This window comes from Saccoglossus kowalevskii, chromosome 8, assembly GCF_978046115.1.
Source record: "Saccoglossus kowalevskii chromosome 8, keSacKowa6.1, whole genome shotgun sequence".
NCBI classification, from domain to species: domain Eukaryota; kingdom Metazoa; phylum Hemichordata; class Enteropneusta; family Harrimaniidae; genus Saccoglossus; species Saccoglossus kowalevskii.
The window spans coordinates 24,516,781-24,531,870 of NC_140648.1; the positions used below are offsets into that span (position 1 = coordinate 24,516,781).

Here is a 15,090-nt window from a genome sequence, read left to right on the forward strand (position 1 = left end):
AGGGAGGAGAGTTTAATAGCGATGTTTTATTGTGAGTGACGAGACCAATCCGTAATACAGAGAATCGTATTGAACACCAATTTACCATTTGAAAAACTATTCACCGTTGAAGGTGAGTTTTAACAGTTAATTGATTTGATCTACACAAGTGCGTAGATGAAGAATACCTCGAGGTCCTCCCAGTAAATCCAGCGCCTGTGAGTAAATCGCCATTCTTGGATCTGTGACCGTACATTTACGGAGCTAAAAAGATAAGATCATTTTTTTTTTAGTAACCGTTCTGAGATGTACATTTTGCTAAAACTCGCTTTCTTTGTTTTTTGAAGACTATACATTGATGGAAAGAGTTAGGCCCCACCCCTAACCTTTACCCTAATTATAACAATCTAGCCCCCCCCCCTAATGTAAAATATGCCCCTCCAGATATCTACTGTAATGCACTGAAATAGTTGCATGTTATTTTAGTGAAGTTATTTTCGTAACATTCTGGCTAAAATGACATGTTTTACAGTATGTGCCATCATGATGGAGAGGACCATATACAATTAAAATGGGGGGGGGGGGCACTTGAGGGGCAAGATTAGGATTAATTAGTGTAACCGGCCGTTAACACGGATGTCCAAATGATGGTCACCACACTGTATTATCATTCGCAAACGACTTATTTATTTATTAAAAAAATTCGGCTAGCAGCATAGCTTTATAATTACTGGTAAACAAATCATGGATTTTAATTAAAGTCAGTCGTATCCATGCAGAGTGCGCGTCACCTAAGGAGAATATACTGACTAATTGTAATTAAATGACTAGTTCACCTTGCAGGTAAACAAGTTAGATTAGAGTGGCCAAATCCAATTAACCCATTTTATTTCCGAATAACTTCAGGTACACTCTCACACATGTAATGGTACGCGATAGTGTAACTACTAGTCCCAATAATGGCTATACAATAATATGCAAGACAATGTTGCCCAAATTATGGTAATTAATATGCACACAGGTACATGTAAAACCCATGATTAGATACCATTCATAGTAATAAAGCGTTACATGTTTAAAATTATTAATGTAATATAATAATTATAATTTACATATCAGTTCACTATAATTTCTCCATGTGTCGGTTATAATTGTGACAGCAAGGCTGTTATCCATCCTGGCAGTACAGTTGTTTTAACAACCTTCAAGATCCTAGTTATCCGTATTCAGAGGTCAGTGTGTACCAATTTCCCTTACGTGGGAACTTCTCATTACGACGCAAAAATTACAGCCCAAAAGCTCTACAACATAACTTAAATTTAAGTCTTAAGGGCAAGCTTACAAAATTTTCCTAGTGTCAAAATCATGATCACAAATGGTTGAAATAGCAGTATATAAGATGTTCAATAATACAAGGTTATTACGAGGATACCTCAAAGTATGCACGAAGACAGTACAGCGTCAGTATCGACCGACGTGCAGCGGAGGTTGATGCGACAGCGTACTGTCTGAGTGCATACTTTGAGGTATCTTCGTGATAACCTTATTATTATACATCTTTTCCTACCAAGGATACATCATGGGAATGCCAAAATCTAAAAAAGTTTAGAACAGAATCAGCGAACTTCTTTGTATGAAGTCCAGTCAAACCCTGGTGGTGGCAGCCATGTTTGTTTTTATTATTAGAGGACGCTTACGCGTGTAGTTATTCCATATTTGGAATTCGCATTTCCTAATATGGTAGTATGAAAATACCCCGTAAAATACCGCAAAATTACGGCACGCTGTAACTTATGGCGTTACGGTGACAGATGTATAATAATATATATTATAAACTAATCACTACAAAACTGAGTAATGACATCATTCAACGTTCTCAAATAAGACAGAAAAGTGTTACGAGTTTACAAAGTATGGCATGGAAATGCGCCACATATTTTGAAGCTCCTATGTGGCATTAGCGAGGTGTTCAAATTGAACTTGATGAATATATAATTGTATGAGTTGCATGCAAGTAAATATAACTTTTGGTAAAAGAAACTGTTTGCTAAATACCCAAATTTAAATTACCGATCATGTTATAGATGTATTCGATATCTCTAAATATGGACAAGTACATGTTTGATGATCAGATACAAATGTCAATCATTTTAATGTTAAACAATCATCATAATCATATTCCTGATATGTTTTTGTTCCAACTATATTACTATAAACAAAACTATGTATATATAACGCATACCAGTACAATGGTAGTATTTCAAACAGTTTTAACAAATTCACGAGATCAGCAAGAGTTATCTCCATTACACCTCGACTTACGTAAAACAGCACACTGGAGTCGGGATTCAGCAATTAGGCCATTGCAGATTTGAGTCAGGTTGAGTTTTTGTCAGAGGATTTCTAACATTATAACTATATATACATATTACACCTCGATTATTGGTATGTATGTTGAAAAAGGGTGTTTAAATGCAATTACAGTCAAATGCTATTTTTGGCCTTGTGTATGTAGAATAGGAGTTCTTACACTTTTTAGTCAATGAAATGTCAAGGTTTGAAAATTTAGAGGTGAATGGTGTTCTTCCTCCTCAACTATTGAAAACTGTGAACTTGGTTTTGGGAGTCAGTACCAATATACCCCGCTCTATGAGGGATTTGGTTGGGATAGCTATATGCAAATAAAGATGGACAACAGTGCACTGAATAGAGCCATTTGTGGTTATGAAAATGATGCAGTGTAGGTGAATTGTATGCATTTATTTTGTGTTTTTGTTTGTCAGATTGTCATGCTAAAAGTTGTTAATTGCACCTTATAGTTGTGCTGTATCAATTAAAGGCAGGGGTCGAAATATCTGGTGCACACTGCACTATGCACATAGATTATTAGCTAGTGCAAGTATAATCAAAATATAATGTGCACACTGCACTATGCACATAGATTATTAGCTAGTGCAAGTATAATCAAAATATAATGTGCACACTGCACTATGCACATAGATTATTAGCTAGTGCAAGTATAATCAAAATATAATGTGCACGCTGTGTATGTAGAAATTAACACAACATTTTCTCATTATACTCACTAAGCCTAAATTAAGTTCAACCAACATTGTAAGACAACTAAAAAAAGCAAATTCTTTCGTGATCACATCAATAGAGAACCCGTAAATTTTGTTTAAACTTTAAAAGTGGTGCATTTCACAAGTTAGTGCAGGTAAATTTCAAATTCAACATGCACACTATGCATGCAGGGAAAAAAATTCTATTTCAATCTCTGAAAGGGGAGCAGAGGTCTGGCTTTTGACACTCTGTACATGAAATTGGAGATGCCGATTTCTCGCAACCAACGTGATTTTTTTTATTTGGGATTTCGAGAAACTTAACATGAATAGTTATGGCATTCATACGCACAACACCTCCAAGTTTTAACTTTTATGTTGTCAGTTAACCAGGCCTTTCATAGTAGCATTTCTATGGGATTGACGTACTAGAATGAATGGGTTCAATATTCACTGGTGACGTCATTTGACTGGCCCTCTAGAGACGAAATGACGCCAGGCCAATCGGTCATTTGTCATCTCCTTCACAGCCAGTTTTATACCCGATATTTAGGGTATTTCACAGCAAATACAAGTTGTTTTTATCGACAGAATTCATTCATAGATCTCAAATTTCATGTACAGACTCTCAAAAACCAGACCTTGGCTCCCCTTCAAGTGCAACAGCTGCACTTCACATTTGAAAGCAACTGATCATACTGTACAATGTAAATGTTACTGTTGTATGATACTTGAAACCACACTGTTACTCATAACTAAACAATCATGGACTTAAAATTGTTTTTGCAGTCCTTATTTTTTCAGAACATTCAAATGTATGCATCACTAATGTTAAATAAATATACAGACTGTATTTAGGGTTAAGTTTACAAAATAACATTTGCGTGAGAACATACTTAAAGCGCGGTGGTTGTCGTGCAGCGCGTGTTCAAATTTCATGTAAATAAACAATGTATTTTACACGCATTGTATACATCGCTATGAGTCCCATATCGAACAGGACGCGGCACGATGACTGCCACCCTTTAAAAACAGTCATCCTCATGCACGTGAGAATTATGCCATGTCTGGTTGTTAAAATTTACGCGAGAACATACTTAAAAACAGTCATTCTTAATGACTACGGTGTCACCTTTGAACTGTACTGTTACATGAGAACACGTGTAAAAATACCCATTCTCGCATGCACACGCGAGTATGGTCGATTTCCGTTCCAACTCGTGTATGTGAGAATTACGTGAGCATGGTCATTTTGGCATTTTAAATACCTTGAAATATTAATACTTTCCATACCCTATGAATACATTCAATTAATAGTATTTTATAATGATTATTGTATTTTTTTCCCGTCATATTTGCTCATTTTAAGATAGCTCCATTTTCAGTTCTTGTCGAGTGATATTTTGTACTTCAAAATTATTGACCCCCGGTAATGCGGACGCAAGTCTCTCTAAAATTAGGTCATTTTATGTCTCAGATTTTCTGTTTTGCTTCCTACATTTAGGTAATTGGAAACTCAGTATGCAGCAGCAGCCTGGGCCAATGGTACAACAACCTGTTGGGGTAGTGCAGCAGCCTGTACCAGGAGTCCAACAGACCGGAGTAAGAATAGGATTTGCACATAAGACGATCACTAGTTTCGGTATCGCTCTGATTATATTGGGTACATTGGCTATTATATTTGGTATCGTACCGATAAGCATTGGTTGTTTTCCCACATCATATATTGGCACTGGGATTTGGACAGGAATTTTTGTAAGTTGATAGTTTTACCTCTGTTGCTCATACAATTCTTTTGTTGACTTAATTTAGAGGTTAGAAGGTGGGCAAGCATGACATGCTCTATTCATAAAATGTGTATACATACTGACTGACAATGAGGGCAATAGTATCACATGCTGACTGACAATAACAGCATAATGACAGACATTGAGGGCAATAACATTTCAGACATTGAGGGCAATAACATTTCAGACATTGAGGGCAATAACATTTCAGACATTGAGGGCAATAACATTTCAGACATTGAGGGCAATAACGTCATATGACAGACATTGAGGGCAATAACGTCATATGACAGACATTGAGGGCAATAACGTCATATGACAGACATTGAGGGCAACAGCGCCACATATGACAGGCATTGAGGGCAACAGCGCCACATATGACAGGCATTGAGGGCAACAGCGCCACATATGACAGACATTGAGGGCATGCAACAGCGCCACATATGACAGACATTGAGGGCATGCAACAGCGCCACATATGACAGACATTGAGGGCATGCAACAGCGCCACATATGACAGACATTGAGGGCATGCAACAGCGCCACATATGACAGACATTGAGGGCATGCAACAGCGCCACATATGACAGACATTGAGGGCAACAGCGCCACATATGACAGACATTGAGGGCAACAGCGCCACATATGACAGACATTGAGGGCAACAGCGCCACATATGACAGACATTGAGGGCAACAGCGCCACATATGACAGACATTGAGGGCAACAGCGCCACATATGACAGACATTGAGGGCAACAGCGCCACATATGACAGACATTGAGGGCAACAGCGCCACATATGACAGACATTGAGGGCAACAGCGCCACATATGACAGACATTGAGGGCAACAGCAACACATATGACAGACATTGAGGGCAACAGCGACACATATGACAGACATTGAGGGCAACAGCGCCACATATGACAGACATTGAGGGCAACAGCGCCACATATGACAGACATTGAGGGCAACAGCGCCACATATGACAGACATTGAGGGCAACAGCGCCACATATGACAGACATTGAGGGCAACAGCGCCACATATGACAGACATTGAGGGCAACAGCGCCACATATGACAGACATTGAGGGCAACAGCGCCACATATGACAGACATTGAGGGCAACAGCGCCACATATGACAGACATTGAGGGCAACAGCGCCACATATGACAGACATTGAGGGCAACAGCGCCACATATGACAGACATTGAGGGCAACAGCGCCACATATGACAGACATTGAGGGCAACAGCGCCACATATGACAGACATTGAGGGCAACAGCGCCACATATGACAGACATTGAGGGCAACAGCGCCACATATGACAGACATTGAGGGCAACAGCGCCACATATGACAGACATTGAGGGCAACAGCGCCACATATGACAGACATTGAGGGCAACAGCGCCACATATGACAGACATTGAGGGCAACAGCGCCACATATGACAGACATTGAGGGCAACAGCGCCACATATGACAGACATTGAGGGCAACAGCGCCACATATGACAGACATTGAGGGCAACAGCGCCACATATGACAGACATTGAGGGCAACAGCGCCACATATGACAGACATTGAGGGCAACAGCAACACTTACTAACTGATCAATGAGGGCAACAGCATCACTTACTAACTGATCAATGAGGGCAACAGCATCACTTACTAACTGATCAATGAGGGCAACAGCATCACTTACTAACTGATCAATGAGGGCAACAGCATCACTTACTAACTGATCAATGAGGGCAACAGCATCACTTACTAACTGATCAATGAGGGCAACAGCATCACTTACTAACTGATCAATGAGGGCAACAGCATCACTTACTAACTGATCAATGAGGGCAACAGCATCACTTACTAACTGATCAATGAGGGCAACAGCATCACTTACTAACTGATCAATGAGGGCAACAGCATCACTTACTAACTGATCAATGAAGGCAACAGCATCACTTACTAACTGATCAATGAAGGCAACAGCATCACTTACTAACTGATCAATGAAGGCAACAGCATCACTTACTAACTGATCAATGAAGGCAATAGCATCACTTACTAACTGATCAATGAAGGCAATAGCATCACTTACTAACTGATCAATGAAGGCAATAGCATCACTTACTAACTGATCAATGAAGGCAATAGCATAACATAGTGACTGACATTGATTATTTACAAACAACATGCTCAAGACCCGCTGTGTGATTGAGTAGAAACACAGTTCAGTAGTGGATGAATGTTAATCAAATAGTATAATTTTAAATATTTCTAGGTAATTGTGACTGGGATACTAGTATGTGTGTCTGGTTTCAAGAAGAGTAACTGCTCGGTGAGTTAATAATTAAGTTGAAATACTGTGAGGAAGTAATCACAATTTCTATTACGTGGTGGGCCAATTAATTAAGAATAACTAATTAACACAGATTATTAGATTAACTTTAATTAATGAGATTTATGCTCTTCACATAACAAGATTAAATAATATGAACTTTATTTTGCTTTCTAAAAAATGGCCAATCTCCTTATCATATCGCAAAGTTTTGTTTGGAAATTATTACAAATTATTATCGAATGATTATTACCCTCTATATAATTTTTTTTTTTCATTTTATAAAAAAAGTACTTTGTTTTAGAAATGAATAAAAATTGGGAATTTAGGTTTATATTCAATAGATAGAATAGCTGTGAAATATTTCAATAATGGTTCCCTGTTTGACTCCAGTGTGTGTAGCACACGATGGAAATCTTTGCATTTACCTTCTTTATGTGTGTGTGTGTGTGTGTGTGTGTGTGTATACTTACAGTACTATATCCTTTGAGGACCTAGATATAGATTTTTACCCTACCAAGGTATAAAAGGCCTTGATTTAGCGCATGAGTACAATCATGTAACCCTTTTGGTTGATAAATTTAATCAAGTTATTTGATATTGTTTTATAATACTTGTTCCCTGTTCCCTTAATTGACATTTCCTTGTCCCGTGTCTTGCGCACATTGGACTTAAGATAAGTGTGAAACCCTATTCCCCAGTCCTCCCCACAAAACATGTGCATACTAATGAGCTAATTTGCATCACAATAACATGTTCTCACTTTGCAATTAGTTTCTCGAGAATCAATATTAAGTGCATTTTACATGGGGGCAGTGCAAAAGACGTGATTAGTATAGCATTAAAATTTGTGGATTCTACTACAGGTCTGTTTAGATTTTTATTGAAATAATTTTACTTCATATGCCTTTCATAAAATTGAATTTGTTTTTGTAGATCATTGCAAATATGGTGTTATCAATCATAGCCGCTGCAATGGCTGGAACAGCTTTGCTGCCATTGTCTGCAGTTGGTATTGCTAGCGAAGAGGGGTGTATCTATCATTATTGGGGTTACAGTCCTTGTGATTATAGTCACTTTGTAAGTATATATAATATCCCTAAATCACTTGACAATAGGGGTTATGCATGTACGAAGAAGCCAAGTTATTGCACATTTAATCGTAATCTGCTAATTAGATCCATATTAGATCCATAATTATCAACTTTATTATCAGTTTTTCGATTAGTACTGTAAAATACTTTATTTTTGCTTTGAATTAATTTTCGCTATTTTCGCTGAAGGAATAATTCAGTTGAAATAAAATCCAGCGAATATACCTTTTTTCCTATATTTTACAGTCAACTTGTCAAAAATCAGTGAAAATAAATTCCATACAAAACACCAAAAATGTCTTTTCAGCGAAAATTAATTCCAGCTAAAATAAAGTATTTTACAGTATTACACAGGGCAGAACTTTGGTTGGAAATTCTTTAAAGAATTCAAACTTGACATCAGTCAGGGCGGGTAAAATGACTGATTAGGTACAAAGGCAAGACATAATGGTACAGATATCCATGTGTTTTTACTCATGCTTGCAGTCACTGATTGAGCTCATCATTTATTTTTTTGGATTTGATTACAAAAAAGGCAGCCATATTTTTTTGTTCAGGCATAGTGGTGTGAATATTCTCTTCAACTGTTTTGACCAAATTTATAGGCCTGCATTTATAAGTCTTGCATCATGTTCTGGTTACTGTAGAATACTTTATTTCTGCTTGGAATTTATTTTTTGCTGAAGGGATGCTTCAGTGAAAATAAAATCCAGCGAATATACTTTTTTTTTCTATGTCTCGCATTCAACTCATCAAAAATAAAAAAAATAAAAAAAAAAAAAAATTTTTTAGCGAAAATTAATTCTAGCTAAAATAAAGTATTTCGGCATCTGTCTGAAATTGGCTTCTTCTTGAAAATGCCTAAACTGTTTACGCTGATATTCTTTTCAATGCATCTTAAACAGCATGACTATACGTATATCAGCTAACACACTGCTATTTTTTGTAGTTTCTTTGTCCAAAAAAATTCAGTGTTCATGACAAATCAAAATAAAAGCACCATTTTAATGGCAAAATGAAAAATTTTGGAAAACAAATCTTGTTTTCTCATTGATATGCTACATGTATGTGTACAATTAACCAAAAATTGTTGTTTTTTTTCTTAGAGAACCTGTGTTGCTTTCCATAGTATGAATTTGATTATATCGATTGTAGTTACCATCATTACTATCGTCAGTGCATGTTTATGTTGTCGTGCTGTTTGCTGTCATCGAGGACCACAAAGAGCAGTAAGTTATAATCAGTAATTAAAAACAATCTTGGATTGGATGATTATAAGGCAAATAAGCGATGTCATGTGGGTAACCATGAGAGATTTCATGGTGATTATGAAATGTCATTTGCGTAATTATGATATGTCACATGGGTAATTGAGATGTCACATGGGTACCGTACTGGACCACGTTAGCGCCCATGCCCGGTTAAATGCCCATCTCCCCATTTTTGCTCAATTTTATATTCGAGGTCACATTCGGCAAAGCTACCCCTTCAAAATGCCACTAATTAAAAAACATGGTCTTTGATCATTGCTTAACGAATACTGGTAATCGTTTTTATATGATACAGCATGTGAATGCATAGACCATGGTAACCCTGCATAAACTACACTTCGACAATGACCTGTTAATAAAAGTAAAATGCAATAAATATTTCATGCCATATCCAGTTTACCTAAAAATTGAGATGTCACGTAGGTAATTATGAATATCGTGTGGGTAATTATGAGATGTCGCGTGGGTAACTATGAGATGTCGCGTGGGTAACTATGAGATGTCGCGTGGGTAACTATGAGATGTCGCGTGGGTAACTATGAGATGTCGCGTGGGTAACTATGAGATGACGCGTGGGTAACTATGAGATGTCGCGTGGGTAACTATGAGATGTCGCGTGGGTAACTATGAGATGTCGCGTGGGTAACTATGAGATGTCGCGTGGGTAACTATGAGATGTCGCCTGGGTAACTATGAGATGTCGCCTGGGTAACTATGAGATGTCGCCTGGGTAACTATGAGATGTCGCGTGGGTAACTATGAGATGTCGCGTGGGTAACTATGAGATGTCGCGTGGGTAACTATGAGATGTCGCGTGGGTAACTATGAGATGTCGCGTGGGTAACTATGAGATGTCGCGTGGGTAACTATGAGATGTCGCGTGGGTAACTATGAGATGTCGCGTGGGTAACTATGAGATGTCGCGTGGGTAACTATGAGATGTCGCGTGGGTAACTATGAGATGTCGCGTGGGTAACTATGAGATGTCGCGTGGGTAACTATGAGATGTCGCGTGGGTAACTATGAGATGTCGCGTGGGTAACTATGAGATGTCGCGTGGGTAACTATGAGATGTACGTCATATGGGTAATTACTTTGTTTTTATAGTCGTATTATAACTCAACATTTTATACAACACCATTGCATGCATGATTGATCTTTACCAATGTAACAGATTCATCTGATAATGTTTAGTGATTACATAACACTATGTCAAAATACTGTAAAATGACAAATTTTCACTGGGTTTAAATTTCGCTGATTTACGCCTCCAGGCATATTCAGTGGGTTTTAAATTCATGATTTTTTATCATTTAGATGTGTTCTTTGCTGAATTTTACATGTTCACTGGGTTTTAATTTAGCGCATTTTCCACTCAGCGAAATAAGCAGTGAATAATTAATCCTTTTACAGTAGTAACAATGGTATAATGTTAATTTAAGCAATCTTAATTGTTTTAGGTGTATTATACAGCTTCTGGGAATGCACCCCAACAAGTACCTATGGTGAGCATGGCAACACCACAGGGAACTCAATTGGTTTATATGATGCCAGCAACGGGAATGCAAGGTATAGTATAGTTAATTCACACACTTTTAATTAGTCCCCGTTCGGACGGAGTCCGAAAACGGGGACTTATGTTTTGCCCTGTGTGCGTCCGTCCGTCCGTCCGTCCGTGATCACCTGTATCTCAAACATGCATGGACCGATTATGTTCAAACTTCACTCATACATCACACATTATATGGGACATATGCACATGCATTTGTTTCATGATCCCATTAACGATAGCCAAATGGCGGCCGCTTTAAGGCCGAAAATGCATTGAAATCGCACATTTTCACCATTCCGAACCCGGATCTCAGTTATGCATGGACGGATTTCGTTCAAATTTGGTACTTACATTAAACATAATAGGACCTTGATGCACGTCATTTTTTTTCCGGATCAAGTTCGAAATGGCCGACTGGCGGCCATTTTCTTAAAGAATTCAGTTCTGGATCCGTATCCAAGACCTGTCTGGATTGATCAAGTTCAAACTTCACACACACATGGTGCATCATGTCACAAATAGATATGTGCATTTGTTTCATGATCCGCTTAACAATAGCTGAATGATGGCCATTTTAAGACCGAAAATGCATTAAAATCACGTATTTTCACAATTCCGGAACCAGATCTCAGTCATGCATGGATGGATTTTGTTCAGATTTAGTACAATGTGTTGTACATATGCAGGTACATTTCGGTCATGATCTGCTTTGAATGTATATGTCACTCAAATATGAACGGAACGGGGACGTGTCATTGACAATGACTTGTTTAGGTAAAGTTTTAAGTTAGATCATTTACAATTGTTGATTTCATTTTTACAGGTGTCCAGCAACCTATGGTAGCATCAGGCTGTAGTCAACAGCCTGCCATGGTGATGGTGGTACAGGGGCATCAGAGTGACAAAAATCAACCTCAACAGCAACCATCTGCGCCATCTTCGGAACAAGCACCACCACCCTATTGTAATATTGATAACCAGGCTGTACCTATGGTGTAAAGCTTATAAATGTATTGTTGAAATTTCAGCGGGAAAGTTGGTCTGTTTTACACCACTAGACTTTTGAGTTCATGATACTATTTACTGCATATATATAAAATACTATGTGGTTACGAGGATACCTCAATTTAAAGTATGCACGAAGACAGTACAGCTGGAGTATCGACCGACCCGCAGCGGAGGTCGATGTGACGGTGTACTGTCTGAGTACTGTACTTTACTGTCTTTTTCTTCCAAGGATACATCATGGGAATGCCGAAATCCAAAATGTTCAGAACAAAATCAGAGAACTTTTGTGTCCAGTCAAACCCTGGTGGCAGCCATGTTTGTTTTTATTATTAGAGGACACTTGCGCGCGTAATCATTCCATATTTGGAATTCGCATTTCCTTATATGGTAGGATGAAAATACTCTATGGTCGGAAACGAGGGCTATATTCATGTACTACCCTTATCCCACGAGTGTGTAGATCATTTTACAGGGAATTGCCCATGGCCATGCATTTATTTCCTTTTTCATTGAAGCGTAGCAGCACAATATCCATGCATGGAAGGAGACCTGATATTGTTTTAGCAATGTTCAGTGCATGACTAGAAAGTACACAACTAGCTGAAAGGTACTTCAAATGATAGTAAACTTTTTCTCAGTTTACGGCAAGTGCCATGACATATGAAGAATAATACTCTTCCAAACAAGTCATGCAAACTTGTGATGAATATGTGATTTTTCATTCACTGCGAAAATTGATTGATTTGATTTTTAACTTGAATTTCTTATTTTCATTTATATATCAATATTAAAATGCCAATCTTTCAAAGGGAAACATGGCATTGTTATGCTGTATAAGAAATGAGAATCATATCTACAATAAGAGCATACCCGCCACCAATTGCATTTGACAGTTGCTGGACTGAAATATTTTTTTGGCTAATTTTATATTGTAAATGGGAAATCGGGGCAGCCTTGAGCAAGGGGCCATTTGTCAGTTTAAATATTTAGGCAAGAAACCTCAATGTACTATGTGAAAAAAACAAATGGTTGTCTGTCTTGATGCTCTGGGTGAAAATTTCATTTCTTCACGTGAATCGTACTTTGCCATTATGAATTAAGTGTCAAAAAATAGTACAACCGATATGCTTTGGGTGTGTTTTATTGCATTCAAAAACTTCAAATATAAATTGTACATTAATTGTAATTAGGTTATTTAACTGTCAATGTTAGTAAACTTGTGTGAAAATGTGAGACAATACTGTTCATTAATAATCACTCTAGTATGCAGGGATATTTTTAAACAAGGGAACAGGGGCGCAGCGCCCTCATGCCATGGCCATGCGCCTCTTTCTAGAAAAACCTGTGAGTATGTGTCGTATATATATATATATACTTGTATATTTTTGTAATTTTATTTAGTTAAATTATACATTTGTTATAATTTTATTCATCGCATATTTATGACATGCAAATGAGGCAGATATTTTGACCAATCAATTTGTACACGTACATGTACGTGAACCCAAGGGGTTTGTGCATGTCTATTTCCTGGTGGAATTGGGACATAACGCTACTCGTATTATGCCGATTAAACAGCATGAATAATATATGTAATAAATTCTGTTTTGGTTGTGCATGGAATGTTGTCTAGTGTTTGGTTACACTTTTTAACAGGGTGATGTGAATAAAACTTGCAGTTCAAAGTCAACAGATTGGAGTAAGTGTTCTAATTAAATGGATTAGCTTGACTAGTAATGTGGCGCAGAACTCATTGTGAGATTCATTGTCCACCTAATCTTCTTGCTTTTATAAAAGTCGCATTTAATCTCTCTTTTTTGTCAAAACAATTTGAAAATAAAATGTTTGAGCTGCTAATTATATTTCGATACTAGAACTTTTTAATATTTTGCGTTCAGCATTACAATTCTACAATATCTTTTCCCAAAACAGTGCCTGGTCATCCAATGTTAACACCTTATGATCAAATGACAGCTTACTTGTTGATGGGTTTCACAATTCATGCAGATTCTTTCATTTGTACCAGATATCCACAGGTCATTGCTTTTCTATATGAATCAAAGTCTACTTTTGTGGCTTGAAGGAGTTTTAACTGTCCGGTCGTTAACATACAAGTAGGATTATAAGATAAGGAAGTTATTCGAATAGGGGTACAATAACTCATTTATGAGAAGGTATGCATAGATATGTATGTACTCGATGGTGCCCGATATACTTGCCGCTGCCACCACTCGGTGAGTTCACGGTTTTTTTTCATGCATTTGTCGACGCCAGTATATATGCATGTATTGGTTATATTCACACACGTTACAACATTGATATCAAGGTCAAAACTTTTTTTCATTTTATACTGTAATAGTATTTGCCCATCCTTGAATATACCCCCACAAAAAATGTTTATATCATACAGACATCAAAATGTATTTTGCCTTTTTATTGTCTGAATAATCTCCGTGCAAGACGGGGCAACTAACATGCACCTCTTTCTTACAAGACAATATGTGGAGGCAGTAAGGTGGAACAATATACCTTGAACATTTAAGATACACATATTCAGTATGCAAAATAGTCCAAAAAACATAGAAACACCAGTGTGTAAATTTGTGATTACCCATAAAAGAAACCGCCACTTGAAAAAAAAAATCCTGTTATATTCAAAGGGTTAATTATAAGGTTACAGGTTTATATAAAATACATATATAAGGAACATATTCCAAAAATAACCAGTCTAGAATTTAAAATACAATGTATTATCTATATTAAATTTTGTAATTTAACAATCCTACAGTAAGTTTAATTAATTCCCAGAGACTAGTGAAATAATACAAATTTTTTTGTTAACTCATTTACCATCAGACAACTTTTGACAAAATATCCCTCTTTAAAATTAGCTGGTTCTAAGGTGTTCAATTATTAAGAATCTGAATATATAAAGAAAAGCATAAAATGATAACACACATCACAACAGTAATTATAATACAGCTTGTACAAACA

General features: G+C 37.2%; 1 protein-coding gene across 1 annotated transcript; it reads left to right on the top strand.

The window, feature by feature from the left end:
- LOC100373964 (uncharacterized) lies at positions 1–12,206 on the top strand. The gene is made up of 7 exons (XM_002734590.4): positions 1–112; positions 4,546–4,796; positions 7,115–7,171; positions 8,108–8,251; positions 9,372–9,494; positions 10,997–11,105; positions 11,912–12,206. The coding sequence occupies exons 2-7, from the start codon at positions 4,563–4,565 to the stop codon at positions 12,085–12,087; spliced, it is 843 nt and encodes a 280-aa protein (XP_002734636.1). The 5' UTR covers positions 1–112; positions 4,546–4,562; the 3' UTR covers positions 12,088–12,206.
- Positions 12,207–15,090: the final 2,884 nt, after the last annotated feature.

Bases quoted from the DNA above. Each gene is read 5' to 3' on its own strand.
- LOC100373964 (XM_002734590.4), top strand. From the start codon at position 4,563: ATGCAGCAGCAGCCTGGGCCAATGGTACAACAACCTGTTGGGGTAGTG. The intron at 8,252-9,371 runs GTAAGTATATAT...TTTTTTTCTTAG, and splicing joins CTTGTGATTATAGTCACTTT to AGAACCTGTGTTGCTTTCCA. The intron at 11,106-11,911 runs GTATAGTATAGT...TCATTTTTACAG, and splicing joins GCCAGCAACGGGAATGCAAG to GTGTCCAGCAACCTATGGTA.